Source organism: Salvelinus alpinus, chromosome 1 (genome assembly GCF_045679555.1).
Source record: "Salvelinus alpinus chromosome 1, SLU_Salpinus.1, whole genome shotgun sequence".
NCBI classification, from domain to species: Eukaryota; Metazoa; Chordata; class Actinopteri; order Salmoniformes; family Salmonidae; genus Salvelinus; species Salvelinus alpinus.
In genome coordinates, this window is record NC_092086.1 from 60,303,131 (window position 1) to 60,323,234 (window position 20,104).

General features: G+C 43.1%; 1 protein-coding gene across 4 annotated transcripts; it reads right to left on the bottom strand.

Annotated features, from left to right (window-relative positions):
- Window positions 1–87: 87 nt before the first annotated feature.
- On the bottom strand, window positions 88–19,939 carry hirip3 (HIRA interacting protein 3). Of its 4 annotated transcripts, none has more exons than XM_071412453.1 (8): window positions 19,726–19,939; window positions 18,549–18,669; window positions 15,071–15,230; window positions 13,979–14,584; window positions 13,643–13,833; window positions 12,138–12,282; window positions 11,298–11,396; window positions 88–1,360 (listed from the first exon to the last, which is right to left on the bottom strand). In XM_071412453.1, the coding sequence occupies exons 1-8, from the start codon at window positions 19,794–19,796 to the stop codon at window positions 1,173–1,175; spliced, it is 1,581 nt and encodes a 526-aa protein (XP_071268554.1). In that variant the 5' UTR covers window positions 19,797–19,939; the 3' UTR covers window positions 88–1,172. The 4 variants fall into 4 exon arrangements, with proteins under 4 accessions (XP_071268554.1, XP_071268545.1, XP_071268562.1 ...); XM_071412444.1 differs by having other exon boundaries at window positions 18,537–18,669; window positions 19,726–19,936; XM_071412461.1 differs by lacking the exon at window positions 19,726–19,939 and having other exon boundaries at window positions 15,071–15,225; window positions 18,549–18,666.
- Window positions 19,940–20,104: the final 165 nt, after the last annotated feature.

Genomic DNA, 20,104 nt, shown 5'->3' on the forward strand with positions numbered 1-20,104 from the left:
TAGTGTCCTAAAATCTGAGAATGTTCAAATTGAAAAGCAACCGGTGTCAACCTTATTTGATCAATGAAAAGGACAACACGCTTACCATTTATACAAATCTAAAGCTTTATTGAATCATGACTTAAATGGAACAGAACACAGCACTAATAGTAATATAAATCACACACTTCACTCAACAGCTAACCTAACATGTCTCAAACAGGCAATAGAAGGAAAATAGTCATATTTGCGTGCCTATATACAAGAATATACCTTTTTTCTTTGTACACGGCAACACTGAAGTAGTTAAGGCAAAAGCTTATATTGCAAAAGTGTGTTTAGCCTACAACTAAGTGTTTTAATGAGGGAAGAAACTGATTTTGGGTTCTATTCAATCAGATCCGCTTTAGAAAACAAGTGGTGTCAGAGGTCGAACTGTTTTAAAGCCGTCAAATCCACAAGTGGCTCCAAGCATTACACCTAATGCGGACTTTGCCATTGGCTGCACGGAGTCGCTCATAAAATAAATCCCATTCAGCCTTGTTTACAAGTTAGAACACTGGAACTACACCTCGATTAGGATGATAGAAATCCTAATTATTTCGTTAATGATTTTTCCATTTGAATGTAATTATTTCTTTATAGCCGACACTTCCTCATTGTGAACTTTAATACCAGTGGGGCAGGTGTGGCTTTGTGACAATGACCGCAACAGCAGCTGCTCACAGATTTGACGGCGCTAACACAGTTCCACCTCTGACACCACCAAAACATCTGCTATGCAAGTGTTTGCCATCGCTGGTCTGATTGAATCTAGGCCTTAATCATGTGTATCAGAGAACCATACAGACAACATTAAGCTAAAATGGGCGGTAAACAACTAGCAACTAAACTTCCATAGTGTAGAGGAAAATGCTAAAGTGACGGTCTTCACAGACCCACCTGTACCCGAATACCCGGTCGGGTTCATTTCCAGAATTAATAAAGTAGCTTTAAAAAAAATACTTTTCTGTTGCTTTTCTCATTCGGATCGGGTGTGGAGCCAACCAGGAACAGGTCTAGAATGTTTTATGCATATCGAGTCTGGGTGGGAAAGCCCCAGGTCCATTTCGGAACCGGTCCAACTTTTTGGACCTGAGAAGACCTCTAGTCTGGAGGCAACTTGATCCTCCTGACCAGAAGAGCAAAGCCTGTCAGTTGCTGTCTGCGTCATCACTGATGATCCCCTGCAGATTACTCCAGTCTGTGGCTCTCTTGCGCCCCCTGCCTGCGTGACTGTCCTCTTCACTATCTGAGCTTGAGTTGACTACACGCTTATAAGCAGAGGTTGGAGGGGAGGACTGTTGCTGCCATATGGACACCCCTCTCCGCTTTGGACGACCTGAGGGAGAACATTAGTAGTTAATTTATCAGTTAGTACGTCCATCAATGTGAACATTCTTTGTTTTACCCTACCACTGTCTTCATAGGTGACACATTGATTTATGTTGAGTGAGTAGTTAGCAGCAGTGTCATTATAGCAGAGGTAATTTACTCTGTCCGGTACGAGAGGCAGATTCCACTGAGGCTTTTAAATCCTGTTTTGAGACCCATTTTTGCATGGCCTATAGCATCGGATTTTATTCAGGGCATCTGCAGGTTCCATGAAGTTGAATTTAAGAGACTTAAGATCTTTAATGCCATTTTGAATACAATTTAATAAAAATTGAGGTCCGCGTGCCACACACCTGCTAATATTCCCATATGTTTAGGGATGGCTCTTGCGTCAAAGACTATAGCCTTAGGCAGGTGTGCTATTTTAGCAATAAGCATTCTCCTGTAGCCTAATGGATGTAATAGCATAGTGGCTTGGCTATAGATGGCTGAAGTATGAGGTTGCCCATCTGCATTTGTTTAGGCTACTCCAATTGGCTAAATCATTAGCTAGATCATAAACTAAGAATTTTGGCTTCGATACCAATACCAGCTATAATGATACTCAATACCATAACGATACCACTGAAACCGAAGCCTTAAAAGTTAAATATACAGCACTGTTATAGTATAAAACAACTGGTCATCTGGAGAGCTAGGCCACTGGGTGTGCAGGCTTTTGATCAAGCACTGCTCAAACACACCCAAGTCAGCTTAACAAGGTCCGGTTGAGCAGTTGATTTGTAGAATCTGGTGTTTAGAGTAGGGCTGGAACAAAAAGTCTACATGCCCAGTAGCTCTCCTGGAGGTATTATGCTATAACATTAGAACATTAGCCTACAACCAAAAAGTACAATAAAATAATGCCATTATTCAGTGTGCAAGAACTATACTCTGGGCTTTCCCTTATTTTTATGGAATGGTCTGCCTATCCATGTGAAAGATGCAGATGACTCGGTCTTGACCTTTAAGTCTTTACTGAAGACTCGTCTCTTCATTAGGTCTTATGATTGAGTGCAGTCTGGCCCAGGGGTGCAAAGGTGAACAGCAAGGTACTGGAGTGACGAACCGCCTTTGCCGTCTCTGCCTGGCCGGCTCCCTTCTCTCCACTGGGATTCTCTGAACCTATTAAGAGGGACACGTCACTGGCTTTACGAGTGCTCTGCCATGCCGTCTCTAGGAGGGGGTGTAACGTCAGGCTTTTTTCGTTATACTCGACTTGAGTGGATTAAGTTACTGACGTGATCTTCCTGTCCTGTTTAAAGCCTCCTCAGGCTCATGCGGTGGGGGAGATCTTCGTGGGCTGAACTCAGCCTTGTCTCAAGGTAGTAACTTGGTGGTCTTGATATCACTCTAGTGGTGTGGGGGCTGTACTTTGGCAAAGTAGGGTGGGGTTATATCCTGCGTTGTTGGCCCAGGGGGCTAGGGTCATTCTGTCCTATCTGGTGTAATTGTCATAAGCGGGAAGCAAGCCTTATTACGAAAATAAAAACCCAATTTCAATTTAAGCTCTGTCATAAGACTACCCACATGAACTTTGAAGGACAACTTGTCATCCAACCAAATTCCTAGGTAATTGTAGGATGCCACTTTTTCAATGGATAAGATGTGACAATGCTAACATTCTCTGGCAGAGTTCTAGGTCTGGTAAAGGTACATTTGTACATTCAAGACCATAAAAGGGAGGCCTGCAGTGACTGAAAAGCAGTCTGGAGCTTGCCAACAGCCTGAACCAGAGAAGGAGCACATGAATATATGACTGTATATAGATGTAACTTTGCTGGTTGCATAACACAGGAGCTAAAATGGAACACTGGGGCACACCTCTATTAATCTCAAGAAAGCTAGACTTACGATTGTCAGTATATACACATTGTTTTGTCAGAAAGATAGTTCCTAAACCAATTTACTGCCCCTTCACTGAGACCAATGTTTCCGAGTCTAGCTAGCAACAATTCATGGTCAACTGAATCAAAGGCCTTTGATAAATCCAAACAGAGCAGCACAATATTGTTTTTTATCAAGTGCATTAATGACGTCATTTGCCACGGCCATAGCTGCAGTTGTGGTGCTGTGCCCCGATCTAAAGCCAGACTGAACCCCGCTCAGTATGTTTTTTTCAATTAAGTTTAACTGAGTTCACCAGGGATTCATAGACTTTGGCCAGGATAGGGAATTTAGAGATAGGACGATAGTTATTAGTATCTGAGGGATCTCCACCCTAGAGCAGTGGGAGGATATAAGCTGATTTCCAAATGCTGGGTATGAAATTGGTTATTTAGAAACCTACACTGATTTGATAATCTTCCAGAACTTAGTAGGGTTGTTTAGGTTCTCTTTGACTGCATTTAAAAATAGTGACAAGTTGTCAAAAAACCTGCTCTGTATTAAAAATCAAAGGTGACTCGGTAGAGATTGCATGGTATCTCCCGGCCCAGGGTTTAGTCGCACATTACCAGAGATCAACAACAAAAACATAATATCTCAGTTGCCCAATGTGTGAGGACTGGTGGAGCCAGCACCATTGTCAATAAAACAAACTGCTCCCTGACCTGTTCACAGGATCTCTCCCTCCCGCACCTGCTGTCTCCACCTCTGAATGCTCGGGCTATGAAAAGCCAACTGACATTTACTCCTGAGGTGCTGACATGTAGGGGCTCCCGAGTGGCGCAGCGGTCTAAGGCACTGCACCTCATTGCTAGAGGCGTCACTACAGACCCTGGTTCGAATTCAGGCTATATCACACCCGGCCGTGATTGGGAGTCCCATAGGGCGGTGCACAATTGGCCCAGCATCATCCGGGTTAGGCCGTCATTGTAAATAAGAATTTGTTCTTAACTGACTTGGCTAGTTTAATTTTTTTTTAAATTGCACCCTCTACAACCAATGTGATTATTATTTGACCCTGCCGGTCATCTACACTGAACAAAAATATAAAATGCAACATGTAAGGTGTTGGTCCAATGTTTCTTTATGCACAAAAACACACAAAACACACATTTGTTTACATCCCTGTTTGAGCATTTCTCCTTTGCAAAGATAATCCATCGACTTGACAGGTGTGGCATATCAAGAAGCTGATTAAACAGCATGACATGTAATGGCGCTGTTGGGGATGGCTGCCGTTTTACGGGTTTGTGATCAACTGTGCTATTTTCACATTGTTTCAAACTTATTTTGTACATAATGTTGCTACTACTACGGTCTCTTATGACCGAAAAGAGCTTCTGGACATCAGAACAGCGATTACTAACGTCAAACTGGACAAAGATTTTTTTCTTTATTGAGTCCGATGCAACATATTTACTGCTTCTCCGAGACCCCGGCCCAAATCTGACCATAATTCTATCCTCCCGACTCCTGCTTACAAGCAAAAACCAAAGCAGGAAGCACCAGTGACTCACTCAATACGGAAGTAGTCAGATGACGCAGATGCTACGCTACAGGACTGTTTTGCTAGCACAGTCTGGAATATGTTCCGGGATTCATCCAATATCATTGAGTATACCACCTCAGTCTCCAACAATTGCATTAACAACATTGTCCCCACAGTGACTGTACATACATATCCCTACCAGAAGCCATGGATTACAGGCAACATCCGCACAGAGCAAAAAGGCTAGAGCTAATTAATCCGAACAATCAAACAGGCAAAGCGGCAATACAGGACTAGATTGAATCCTACTACACCGGTTCTGACACTCGTCGGATGTGGCAGGGCTTGCAAACTTTTACAAACTACAAAGGGAAAACCAGCTGCAAGCTGCCCAGTGACGCAAGCCTACCAGACCAGCTAAATGCCTTTTACGCTTGCTTAAGGCAAGCAACATTGAAGCATGAACGAGAGCACCAGCTGTTCCGGATGACAGTGTGATCACGCCTTCCGTAGCCAATGTGAGCAAGACCTTTAAACAGGTCAACAATCACAAGGACGCGGGGCCAGACGGATAACCAGGACGTGAACTCCGAGCATGCACGGACCAACTGGCAAGTGTCTCCACCGACATTTTCAACCTCTCCCTGACCGAGTCTGTAATACCTATGGTAAATGTTTTACGCAGACCACCATAGTCTCTGTGCCCAAGAAGGCGAAGAACCTGCCTAAATGACTCCCGCCAGTAGCCATGAAGTGTTTTGAAAGGCTGGTCATGGCTCACATCAACACCATCCTCCCGGACAACGTAGACCCACTCCAATTCCCAACAGATGACGCAATCTCAATCGCACTCCACACCTGGACAAAAGGAACACGTATGTGAGAACGCTGTTCATTGACTACAGCTCAGATTTCAACACCACAGTGCCCACAAAGCTCATCACTAAGCTACGGACCCTGGGACTAAACACCTGCCTCTGCAACTGGATCCTGGACTTCCTGACAGGATGCCCCCAGGTGTTAAGAGTAGGCAACAACATCTGCCACGCTGATCCTCAACACAGGGGCTCCGCAGGGTTGTGTGCTTAGTCCCCTCCTGTATTCCCTGTTCACCCACAACTGCGTGGCCAAGCATGACTACAACACCATCATCATTAAGTTTGCTGATGACAACGGTGGTAGGCCTGATGGGTGGGGTACCAGGACAACAACCTATCCCTCAACGTGAGCAAGACAAAGAAGCTGATCGTGAACTACAGGAAAAGGAGGGATGAACACACCCCCATTCACATCGAGGGGCTGTAGTGGAACGTGTCAAGAGTTTCAAGTTCCTTGATGTCCACATCACCAACAAACTATCATGGTTCAAACACACCAAGACATTCGTGAAGAGGGCAAGACAGCTCCTTTCCCCCTCAGGAAAAAGATTTGTCATGGGTCCCCAGAACCTCAAAAGTGTACAGCTGCACCATTGAGAGCATTTAAACATGTTTTTATTAAACCTTATTAAACTAGGCAAGTCAGTTATGAAAAAAAATCTTATTTACAATGACGGCCTACCACGGCCAAACCCAGACGACGCTGGGCCAATTGTACGCCACCCTATGGAACTCCCAATCATGGCCGTATGTGATACAGGAATCAAACCAGGGACTGTAGTGACACCTCTTGCACTGAGATGCAGTGCCTTGACTGCTGCGCCACTCGGGAGCCCTGACCGGTTGCATCACCGCCTGGTATGGCAACTGCTCGGCATCAGACTGCAAGGCACTAAAGAGGGTAGTGCATACGGCCCAGTACATCACTGGGGTCAAGCTTCCTCCCATCCAGTACCTATATACTAGGCTGAGTCCGAGGGAAGCCCAAAAAATTGTCGAAGACTCCAGCCACCCAGTCATAAACTGTTCTCTCTGCTTCTGCAAAGCAACAGTTCCAAAAAGCTCCTTAATAGCTTCTACCCCTAAGCCATGAGACTGCTGAACAATTAATCAAATGGCCAACCAGACTATTTACATTGACACCCCCCCCCCCCACCCCATTGTTTTTACACTGCTGCTACTTGCCGTTTATCATCTATACATAGTCACTTCACCCCTACCTACATGTACAAATTACCTCAACTAACATCTACCCACGTATATAGCCTTGTTACGGTGTTACTTTTTACTTTAGTTAATTTAGTAAATATTTTCTGAACTGCATTGTTGGTTAAGGACTTGTAAGTAAGCATTTCACAGTAAGGTCTACACCTGCTGTATTTAGCGCATGTGACAATTTGATATGATAATTACACAGGTGCACCTCATGCTGGGGACCCTAAGACCACTAAAATATGCAGTTTTGACACAATGGCACAGATGTCTCAAGTTTAGGGAGAACGCAATTGGCATGTTACAGCAGAGATGTCCACCAAAGTTGTCAGAGAATTGAATGTTAATTTCTCTACCATAATCCGCCTCCAATGTAATTTTAGAGAATTCGGCAGTATGTCCAACCGGACACAAAACCGGAGACCATGTGTATGGCATCATGTGAGCGAGAAGTTTACGGATGTCAATGTTGTGAACAGAGTGCCCCATGGTGACAGTGAGGTTATGGTATGGGCAGGGATAAGCTACAGACAACGAACATTATTGCATTTTATGAAAAATACCGTGACCAGATCCTGAAGCCTGTTGTGAGGCCCAATTTATTACAAGGTGTTTGACCAACAGATGCATATCTGCATTCCCTGTCATGTGAAATCCATAGATTAGGGCCTCATTTATTTACTTCAATTGACTGATTTTCTCATATGTAACTAAGTACAGTACTTTCGGAAAGTATTCAAAGCTCTTGGCTTACAGCCTTATTCTAAAATTATATATATATAAAAAAAATGTTAATCCTCAATCTACACACAATACCCAATAACGACAAAATGAACAGTTTATCAAATTTGGGGGCAAACAAAATACAGAAATACCTTATTTACATAAGTATTCAGACCCTGTGCTATTAGACTCAAAATTGAGCTCAGGTGCATCCTGTTTCCATTGATAATCCTTGAGATGTTTTTACAAATTGGAGTCCACCTGTGGTAAATTCAAATAATTGGACATGATTTGGAAAGGCACACACCTGTCTATATAAAAAGGTCCCATACTTGACAGTGCATGTCAGAGGAAAAACAAAGCCATGAGGTCGAAGGAATTGTCCGAGGAGCTCCGAGACAGGATTGTGTCGAGGCACAGATCTGGAGACGGGTAATAAAAAAATGGATGCAGCATTGAAGGTCCCCAAGAACACAGTGTCCTCCATTCTTAAATGGAAGAAGTTTGGAACCGCCAAGACTCTTCCTAGAGCTGGCCGCCCGGCCAAATTGAGCAATCGGGGGAGAAGGGCCTTGGTCAGGGAGGTGACCAAGAACCTGATGGTCACTCTGACAGAGCTCCAGAGTTCCTCTGTGGAGATGGGAGAACCATCTCTGCAGCACTCCACCAATCAGACCTTTATGGTAGAGTGGCCAAACGGAAGCCACTCCTCAGTAAAAGGCACATGACAGGCCGCTTGGAGTTTACCAAAAGGCACCAAAAAAATCTCAGACCATGAGAAACAAGATTCTCTGGTCTGAGGAAACCAAGATTGAACTCTTCGGCCTGAATGCCAAGCATCACGTCTGGAGGAAACATGGCACCATCTCTACGGTGAAGCATGGTGGTGGCAGCATCATGCCGTGGAGATGTTTTTCAGCGGCAGGGAGACAAGTCAGTATCGAGGCAAAGATGAACGGAGCAAAGTACAGAGAGATCCTTGATGAAAACCTGCTCCAGAGTGCTCAGGACCTCAGACTGGGGCAAAGGTTCACCTTCCAACAGGACAACGACCCTAAGCACACAGCCAAGACAACGCAGGAGTGGCTTCGGGACAAGAGCTTGGACCCGATCTCTGGAGAGACCTGAAAATAGCTGTGCAGCAACGCTCCCCATCCATAGCTTGAGAGGATCTGCAGAGAAGAATGGGAGAAACTCCCCAAATACACATGTGTATTTACTCTAAATATGATATTGCTGCTAGATAGCCATGCAATTGATCGAACAGTAAATGTAATGTCCTACAAAAACTTTCCATTGGTATGACTATATAGGCTACTTGATGTATACACCGCAAATGTCGTGCTCCGCTCCGCTGGCGCATCTTCTCAAATTAGGGCTTTCCCCCACACCCAAACAATATTTCAACCAATCGATTGGTCTACATTTTTCCATGTCTATTTTCCTCATATACTGACACATATGCGTTCTAATCAAATCAACTATAAACATTGAGCTTGTCTGATGCTTTCAGCACATGGTTTGATTAAATAATTAAGTCAGTCATACAAATTACGAGTGAGTCCAACCAGCAATTGATTTGATTGTGCCGGGCTGACTTGCTGCGCTTTGTAAAAAAAACAACAAAAAAAACAACAACGAGTGACTGACTAGCACCGGTTTCCTCTCTCCTCGCCACAACAGAACAAAGTGTTTATCGCTCTGTATGTGTTGCTGAAGCTGCAACATAAAGCCATATAGTGGATTCGCCCTTTTATCAGTGGTCTTGTATGTCTTCCATTTCCTAATAATTGCTCCCACAGTTGATTTCTTCAAACCAAGCTGCTTACCTATTGCAGATTCAGTCTTCCCAGCCTGGTGCAGGTCTACAATTTTGTTTCTGGTGTCCTTTGACAGCTCTTTGGTCTTGGCCATAGTGGAGTTTGGAGTGTGACTGTTTGAGGTTGTGGACAGGTGTCTTTTATACTGATAACAAGTTCAAACAGGTGCCATTAATACAGGTAACGAGTGGAGGACAGAGGAGCCTCTTAAAGAAGAAGTTACAGGTCTGTGAGAGCCAGAAATCTTGCTTGTTTGTAGGTGACCAAATACTTATTTTCCACCATAATTTGCAAATCAATTCATAAAAAAATCATACAATGTGATTTTCTGGATTTTTTTCTCATTTTGTCTGTCATAGTTGAAGTGTACCTATGATGAAAATTACAGGCCTCTCTCATCTTTTTAAGTGGGAGAACTTGCACAATTGGTGGCTGACTAAATACTTTTTTGCCCCACTGTATTTGCACAGGATTAGTTATTCCAGAGGACGAATCGGACGGGATTCGTTTTTTCCCCAAACTGCCCCCTGTAATTGTAAAATTTTTTCCCAATAAATTGACAGTTATGACAGAAGCCTGAAGGTTTCTATTCTATGTGTGAAGATACATTATTTCAACATGTCAAGGTGATAGGGCCACACTGATAACTCAAGCTTGATTCCCAAGTTTCTAAACCATCTTTCCTATAGTGTCACTATATTCATGTATAGCTTATGCGCAGGACTTAGTTCAATTTATCGAATCACGTATTGTTTTCCTTGCGCAAAATCCGAGCAACACCTGTCAAAGAATAAGTCTGAACACTCAGACTTGCATGGTGACACTAAATAGGCCATAACCCAATTCAAAATCATGCAAGCAAAAATGATCACTGATGAAACACTATACCGGTCACAAAGACAACACACAATTGTATATTTAGGCACGCTCACTACATTATTTGCTCGACTGAACACGCACAGACTTACATGGTGACACTAAATAGGCCAATTGGGGCCTATTAGTCAGTCTTTCTTTCGGTCATGTGAACCGGGTGTAAATGCTGGTAGGTTAACAGTTATGGCGGTAGTATTTACAACATTAACTAGAGTTGCAACTCTCCTTTTACTCTGTGTGCAAAGGGGGAGCGGGAGTGCGAGAGAAGCGAAATAGGGGCAGATACGTTCATTACAGGAAGCAGGTTAATGCACCTTACTGTTGACAAAAGAATGGTTTAAGAACCCCCAAAAAATCTGCAGGAACGTTGTGTAGCCTTACCACCGACGTAAGCAAAATGTATTTGGTAAGAGGACAACTCTAGTTAATGTCGTGGTCTATCAAATTGTATAGGCTACCTTGACCTCTTCTCTCTCCCCCCTCTGGCAATGGCCAGACTCGCGCACACACACATTATGTGCACACACAGAAGTGCACATGTGGAGGGCTCTCCATCTTGAAAGTGCACCTCAAGTATTATTTGATGTTGATGATGCAAGAATTAAGCAGCAGCACAATATAACAGAAACAATGTAGTCGTCTCCATCCGTTTTAAGACCTTTGAAAACTAAATTGATGACATTAAGCCTTAAATTCATTTCAGATTTTTAAAGGCTTGAAGACTAAGGACCCTCAGACACCCTGTTTATTGCTACTTTAGGTTAAAAAAAATTACAACCAGTCTAACTTGATTTACTTTCTTCATTTGATCTACATTTCGATTTCAGATCTACAGTTTGTGCTTCAACACGTATTCCCTGTACCTAAAGTTGAAACAAAGACGAAGAAGATTGGATAAGATTATGAAAGCAATAGAACAGAAAAACATCTACCTAGCCAATCAGAGTGCATGGTCAGGGGTATGCAATCAGCTAAGATCTAGAAGCGAGCAGTTGATTAAGGAGTGGGCGAAAATGTCACCTTGTGTAGTTATGATGTTGCCGACATCTAGGTCTGCCAACTCCTGAGCCTCCTCTCTCTTAAGTCTGGCTTTCTTACACTTCTCTATAGAAGGCTGGCCTGAGGGGGAGAGACAGAAGCCATTAGTCCCCAGCAAGTTTCCCACTGTCCAGCAATGCCACCATGGCTCACTCCACCTCACAGATATCAGCCCCGTTTATACCTGGTGCTAATGTGTCCTTTGTACTAATCTTGTCCACATTCTGATTGTCCCCATTTTTTTTTATATAGGTATAGACGATTAAAATACGCATTGTGATCTGATGGTGATTAGGAAGATCTGATCACATTCAGAGGTAGTCAGGCACGCATCGTGTCTGGATATACTTACAAGTGTAGACGCATCTGGACAGTGAAGCCATTTAAAATCATCGTCATCTCACCCTCAAATCATTGACAGGTGGCACCATTGACTTATGACATCAATAAGAGTCTTTAAATACATTTAATATTATTAAAACAATTATGCATACAGGCAGGGTCCTGGAAATCTGGTAACAATGCGGCACAGTGGACGGATAGACATTTTTATACCATGTGTATGTCAAAATGTGTGCACAATCAGAATGTTGACAAGATCAGGACAAAGGACACATATTAGCGCTAGGTATAAACAGGACTTTAAAAGCATCACATAGGTGTAAACAATAGTGGATTCGCCCTTTAACCAATTGAAAGGCTACATGGAGCTATTGCGTACAACCTATCCAGTCCATTGAAATATTTTCAATTTGGTGGAGTAAGCGAGGGCATACAGACAAAGAGAGAATTCGAATTCATTGCCCCTGCCTCCCCAATTACCTTCGACACCCAGTTCTTCAAGCTCCCTCTTCAGCACAGCCACCTTTGACTTGATGGAGCAGCAGCCATCCAGGAGCTTCTTGTAGTTCCGTCTCACACCACAGAGGGCGATGTAACGCTTCAGCCTGGCTACCGCCGTGTTGTCCTTCATGTTACATGGATGGAGCACATTTTTCCAGGATTAGCCTAGGCGAATACCCTGACTACACCACTCACGTTGCAAAATAAATGTAGGAAAATATGGCAAATTTCTTTTGCTACCCACACTGCTCGGGCGCGCCAACGAGCGTCTGCGTTGCCAAGGGCTAAAATAGAAGTCATTTCTATTTCTGACGCAGATCGCGCTGCAAGTACTGCCTCTCCCATCTCCTCATTGGTTTATAGAAGCAGGTACCCACGTGCCATCTCATTGGTTATACCCACGTAGGTGATTGAAAGACGAACTGTTTTGCCGGTTGTCGTGGTAATACTATGAAAGAGTCGATGCCAATCTCCATATAAGTTCAAAGATGAAAAAGCCTGGAAGGAGGAGAGATGACTAGAAACGATTCGGTTGATCGGTTTATGGTGGGTTAATTGTCAGTGTAGAGGACCTTGTGCATTTCAGGTAAAATAACAACTCAATGTTTATATCCCAGGACAAATTAGCTAGCAACAGCAAGCTAGCTAAATAGGACAAATTAGCTAGCAAGTGCAAGCTAAATTGCCATACAAGTTTAATGCTTTTCGACCTGACCCCAAATTAATGCCATTGGTTCCCAAATTAATGTCATTGGTTCAGAGTTTGTTTTGATATTTTAACCTGCGTGTCATGATCGCGTTTGGTGTAGGGGGACAAAATAAATTTACGCACGATGGCACATGCGCGCAGCCAGTTTGGGTTCCATGTAAGGCCGACTCCAGAAAGAGCCCCTTGCCTCTACACTTTATATTGCCTGGAAACCAGACATAAAATTGTATAGAATTCTACGTCAGGCAGAAATAAGCATTTGAGTCAGGAAAGTTTCCTCTTACAACCTCTACAAACCAGAATGTTGAATAAAATTATATTTTAACATACTTTACCAGTTGTCCATGCAGTTGGTCCTTTTGGTGGTAGGGAATGCGAGACAATATATCCACAGGAAAGTATAATTACATCAACGTTAAAATTTTATTTTATTAAACATTCTGGCTTGTAGAGGTCAGGATGGGAAACTTTCCTGATTCAAAACGCTAACATCTGCCCAACCTAGAATTCTATGCAATTCAACGTTGGGTTTCCAGGCAACACTTTGTATAAATCAGAAGGGATTTGGGGACGCATGGGCAATATTGCACTAGCTCCACCTTGCCTTTGGCTTGTAATTTCACTATACTGCGTATTATATTCATCCAATACCTTCAGAACTACTTATTTGTATTTGAACCAGGTCTGAAACACGTACATTGCGAATGTGAAAATGTGTTGGCAACTACCTGTGCCTACTGTGTGCTTGAGTTGGCATAGAAGCCGCTCGCCTCACCTTTCCACCTTTGGATCCACTCTCACTGTCCTCGCCCTTTATTGGCCGCTTCGCCACAGACTTCCTCTTTTTCACTTGTTCTGGCCTGACCTCACTTTCCTGTTCGTCCTCCAATGATGGGAGGGATGAGCCAGAGTCAGAGTCTTGGGCTGGCTCATCCTTCGTCTTAGCCATCACTTCTTCGGTTTCATCTGAGAAAGAAGAAAAATTACTTTAGGGAGGGGGAAATACTTGAACGCTTGTCAATAGGGCTACGTAATGGTATCCTATCCCTGGATTTTTCACTATGTTTGGGCCTTTACGCATGCTCATGAACACACCCACTTGATAACTCACCCTCTCCCCCGCTGGCTTCCTCTGAAGATGCACTGTCATTCTTTTCTCCCTCACTCTCTGACCTGGAGTCGTTGTCATTTCTTTGTATTTTGACCCTTTTCTGCTCCATTACTTCAGCCTCTCCAATGTGCTCCGAGTCACTCCCAACAACCTGCACTCTTTCTCTTCTCTGCAATGGTTTTCCCTTTTCCTCATTTCCACTCTCCCTCCCTCGGTTCCTTTTCAAACACTTGCTCTGCACTTTCACGTCCACATTTTCTTCTCTTTTTTTATCCTCTTCATTGTCACTTTCTGAATTGACTTTGTTCTTTTCCTGTTTGCGGGTTTCATCTCGTTTCTTCTTTTTGTTCTCCTCAAAATCTTCTTCCTCGACTTCAGAGTCATGTTTTCTCTTCCTCCGATTCACCGGTTTGATCTCAACATCACTTTCTGAGCTAATTTCCGTCTTCCCACCATTGTGTACTTCTTTGTGTCGCCCTTTGTTTTTCTTGGTGCCGATTTGGGAAACTTGCTCAACTTGCTCATCCCTTCCCATGTCCTTCCCCTCTTCTTCCGCTATCTGCCTTTCTCCATTTCCCACTCTCTCGATTCCAGAATCTGGGGAATCTTAAAATAGTTCAAGAAAATAAAATGGCCAAATTAGATTGAGAAAATATTGCTTAAAATACAGTGGCTATCACAGATATGGTAAGTCTTAATTCTTTAAAACAAATCATGGGATGAGTCTCAAAACTTCATAATATGCATGGTTCACACAAATCTGAATAAATGTGTCTCAAGTTAATATTTGACCAGCAATATGAACCGCAGCACACACTGTGGGCTTTCACTATGACAAAGGGCAACATTTTCCTTGCACCGCTATAATTAAAAACTTAAATAGATGGTACTGCACATAATAAGTTGAGCTGTGGACAAGTTGCAACACACTTGAACTCAAGTTATTGGATAATATACCTTTTCAGACATTTTAAAACAAAAAGTTTAATATAAATAAATAAATAGTACGGCAGACAGTATTATTTTTTAACAGTTCTGTGCCGTTTTAAGTGAGGAGATTTTCACCCAAGAGCCACTACTATTGGAAATTACCTGATTGGGCCGACTGAAGCCGAGCTCTCGTTGCCTTGGATTTATCTGCTTTGGTCCTGCCTCCTTTCTTGGTTTTCTCCTCCTCACCCCTCTTCCGTTTGTTGTGGAGAGGCATTGGGGTAACGTCAACAATGGCTTCATTGTCACTGCTGTCACTGTCCTGAGAGAGGGGCAGAGGTCCCAGGTCAGATTATAATCGAAACCAGCTCAAATCGAGATAAATGCAACAGCTCGGGACTGTCGTGACAGCATGCACCTACCAGGAGTGTAATGTAATTTAATTGGGACTGGAAAACTGTAGTGAGTTCTCATCCAAAATAAACTAAACAAAAATATAAAAACGCAACAATTAAAGATTTTACTGAGTTACTGTTCATAAGGAAATCAGTCAATTGAAATGCAGAGCATTCGGACAGTCAGACCACTTGACTTTTCACAGTTACGTTACAGCCTTATTCAAAAATGGATTAAAAAAATGTTCCCTCAATCTACACACAATACCCCATAATGAAAAGGCAAAAACAGGTGTAGACATTTTTGCACATTTATAAAAAAAATAACAGAAATAGCTTATTTACATAAGTATTCAGACCCTTTGCTATGAGACTAGAAATTGAGCTCAGATGCATCCTGTTTTCATTGATCATGCTTGATGTTTCTACAACTTGATTGGAGTCCACCTGTGGTCAATTCAAATAATTGGACATGATTTGGAAAGGCACACACCCCGTCTATATAAAGGTCCCATAGTTGACAGTGCACAAACCAAGCCTCGAGGTCGAAGGAATTGTCCATAGAGCTCCGAGACAGCATTGTGTTGAGGCACAGATCTGGGCAAGGGTACAAAAAAACGTCTGCTGCATTGAAGGTCTCCAAGAACAGTGGCCTCCATCATTCTTAAATTGAAGAAGTTTGGAACTACCAAGACTCTTCTTAGAGCTGGCTGCCCGGCCAAACTGAGCAATCGGGGGAGAAGGGCCTTGGTCAGGGAAGAGACCAAGAACCCAATGGTCACTATGACAAAGCTCCAGAGTTCCTCTGTGGAGATGGGAGAACCTTCCAGAAGGACAACCATCTCTGAAAAACTCCACCAGTCAGGCCTTTATGGTAGACTGGCCAGACGGAAGCCACTCCTCAGTAAAAAGCACATGACAGCCCACTTGGAGTTTGCTAAAAGGCACCCAAAGACTCTCAGACCATGAGAAACAAGGTTCTCTGGTCTGATGAAACCAAGATGGCACTCTTAGGCCTGAATGCCAAGTGTCACGTCTGGAGGAAACATGGTGATGCATGGTGGTGGCAGTATCATGCTGTGGGGAATTTTTTCAGTGGCTAGTCAGGATCGAGGGAAAGATGAACGGAGCAAAGTACAGAGAGATCCTTGATGAAAACCTGCTCCAGAACGCTCAGGACAAGACTGGGGCGAAGGTTCACCTTCCAACAGGACAATGACCCTAAGCACACAGCCAAGACAAGTCTCTGAATGGCCATGAGTGGCCCAGCCAGAGCCCGGACTTGAACATATCGGGAGAAACCTGACAGGGCTTGAGAGGATCTGCAGAGAAGGGAAGAAACTCCAAATACAAGTGTGTCAAGCTTGTACTGTCATACCCAAGAAAACATGACGCTGTAATTGCTGCCAAAGGCGATTCAAAGTACTGAGTAAAGGGTTTGAATGCTAAAGTAAATGTGAGTTTTTTTTAATATATATTTTTTTTTATAAATGTGCAAATATTTCTAAAAAACTGTTTTTGCTTTGTCAATATGGGGTTCTGTGTGTAGATTGAGGGGGGGGGGGGGGATGCAATACATTTTAGAATAAGGCTGTAACGTAACAAATTGTGGAACAAGTCAAGGGGAATACTTTCCGAATGCACTGTAAATTCATTAGGCCCTAATCTATGGATTTCACATGGCTGGGAATACAGATATGCATCTGTTGGTCACAGATACCCTACACATTTTAAAAATACAAATAGTTAGGTGCATGGATCACAAAACCAGTCAGTATCTGGTGTGATCACCATTTTCCTCATGCAGCGCGACATCTTTGCATAGAGTTGATCAGGCTGTCGATTGTGGCCTGTGGAATGTCGTCCCACTCATCTTCATTGGCCGTGTGAAGTTGCTGGATATTGGCGGGAACTGGAACACGCTGTCGTACACGTCGATCCAGAGCACCCCAAACATGCTCAATGGGTGACATGTCTGGTGAGTATGCAGGCCATGGAAGAACTGGGACATTTTCAGCGTTCAGAAATTGTGTACAGATCCTTGCGACATGGGGTTGCATATTATCGTGCTGAAACATGAAGTGATGGAGGCGGATGCATGGCAAGACAATGCATTAAAATTGCCATTGATAAAATGCAATTCTGTTTGTTGTCCATAGTTTATGTCTGCCCATACCATAACACCACCATGGAGCACTCGGTTGACAACATTGACATCAGCAAACCAAACAGCACGGTAAAAACGCTGTCTGCCATCTGCCCGGTACAGTTGAAACCGGTATTCATCCGTGAAGAGCACACTTCGCCAGAGTGCCAATGGCCATCGAAGGTGAGCATTTGCCCACTGAAGTCAGTTACGACAACAAACTGCATGGTCTGCGGCTGTGAGGCCGGTTGGACGTACTGCCAAATTCTCCAAAACGACTTTGGAGGCAGCTTATGGCAGAGAAACTAATATTAAATTCTCTAGCAACAGCTCTGGTGGACCTTCCTGCAGTCAGCATGCCAATTGCACGCTCCCTCAAATCAGACATTTGTGGCATTGTGTTGTGACATAACCACACATTTTAGAGTGCCCTTTAATTGCCCCCAGCACAAGGTACACCTGTGTAATGCTCATGCTGTTTAATTAGTTTCTTGATATGCCACACCTGTCAGGTGGAAGGATTATCTTATCAAAGGAGAAATGCTCACTAACAGGAATGTAAACAAATTTGTGCACAAAATGTAAGAAAAATACACTTCTTGTGCGCCTGGAAAATTTCAGGGATCTTTTATTTCAGCTCATGAAACATGGGACCAACACTTCACATGTTGCGTTTATAATTTTTGTTCAGTGCATTTAAGAACGAGATGTACTATAAAATTATTCCTTCCACACTCCTGACCACCCAAGAACTGTAGCGGTCATCTTTTCACCTAATCACTTCAGATCTGTGTGTCCTCAATGGAGAAAGGAAATATTTTATCAAAAGTTATGGGGCATCAAACTGTGAAAGACTGTAGGACAGCAGCTCTGGGTCAAATACATTTCAAAATCTTTACTTACAAATACATACAGACATAGGCTACATGTGAAAGTACCTGCGATCTGCTTGGTTTAGGTTGAGGGTTTGCACTTTTGAGACTGTTCCATGGTACTGGGCAAACTAAATTGAGTTTAATTCAAGTACTTACCTATTTGATCCAGGTCTGAGGGAGATATATTGATTGACAAAATCGTATCTACTCACGAACGTCTTTACCTGCATCCTCATCAGTTCCTCCTCTACCACTCTCTTCATCAACTGTCTGTCCTCCTGGTTTAGTGAGTCCCGGCCAACACATGCCAAATACCGCCCTCTTAAGATGCCAAGAGTCAATGTGCTAGGAGACAGAGTAAGGGGAAAAAAAAGAAAATGAAATACATACATTTTCAATGAAACAGAGAATGGAAACTGACAGTATGACGAGACGGTATATTCTTTGGAATGTTTCAAGAAGAATCTTCCCCAAAACGAATATGATGGAGTGCTGGGGAAATCTTCAAGGGATGTAGTATTTAATTATATATTTCATTTCCTGAGAGAGACAAGATTATTGGGTAGGGTTTAGACCGGGGTAGGCCGTCATTGTAAATACGAATTTGTTAACCGATTTACCTAGTTAAATAAAAAAAATAATGCACCTTAACCTTAAAGTTGGTTGCCAACCACTATATAAAATCCACAAAGGACAACTTTCTTCACAAGAGCTCTGCCCCGCAAAGTATGAATGCTCTGACTTCTGCAGAGTGAATTTTTTAATTTAAGTCAGTTAAGAACACATTATTATTTACAATGAGGGCTTACCCCCGCCAAACCCAGACAACGCTGGGCCAATTGTGCGCAGCCCTATGGGACTCCCAATCACGGCCGGATCTGATACAGCCTGGATTCGAACCAGGGACTGTAGTGACGCCTCTGACACTGAGATGAGGTGCTTAGACCACTGCGCCCTTCGGGGGCCTCAATACAGACGTCTGAATGACCATGCATCGCCTTTTATGAAACGAGTCGTTCATTTTAAAAAAACGACTTTCCAGTCAGTAAAGAGTCGTTCAAAAATAACGAATAGTTCGTGAACTGCATCACTAAACGAAGTGCTTATGGGTATTGTGAACGAGGCATTCGAATGGTCTGAGGCAATCGGTAATTAATGAGCGTTTAAGTGCAACTTTAGATGGTTTAGGGAAACAGCTCGAGATTTAACTATGGTTCTAATGATGAACTTAGCTTCTGGGAAACCGGGCCCTATGCGTTAGAGAGCAGACACGGCATACAGGGGAACATGCAAGCCAACCACGCAAGAGCGGTTATGGTATGTTAAACCTTTGCCACAAGCTAGCAGGAATTTCCATGCATGATTTGACTTCATCTAAAGAAACTGCAAAAGGGAGTTTACCTTAGGTCAGGACAATCACGGAGTTGTCCAGAAACGAACCTCCGAATCTGTGTTTCCTCCGCTGACACCATTTATTAGCTAGATAAAACGTTGCTGCTTGCTTTTTTCCCTCCAGATTTGGCACATTGCGTAAGCGTAATGACGCAACTAGCTACGTGTTTCTTGCTGTTTGTGTCGTCATGTGGATTTCAAGACAACAGAACTTTTGCACAACGTAGCAACGCCCACTTCCTACCCTATACATAGCTTCCTGTCAGCCTGAGTGTAGCCATACTAGTCTCGAAGTCGCTCGTTTTATCATTACATCAGTAAATTAATATAATAATTTCTATAGCTTTTTTTTAATCATTTGTTTTAAATTCTGTTTATCCGTTCAGTT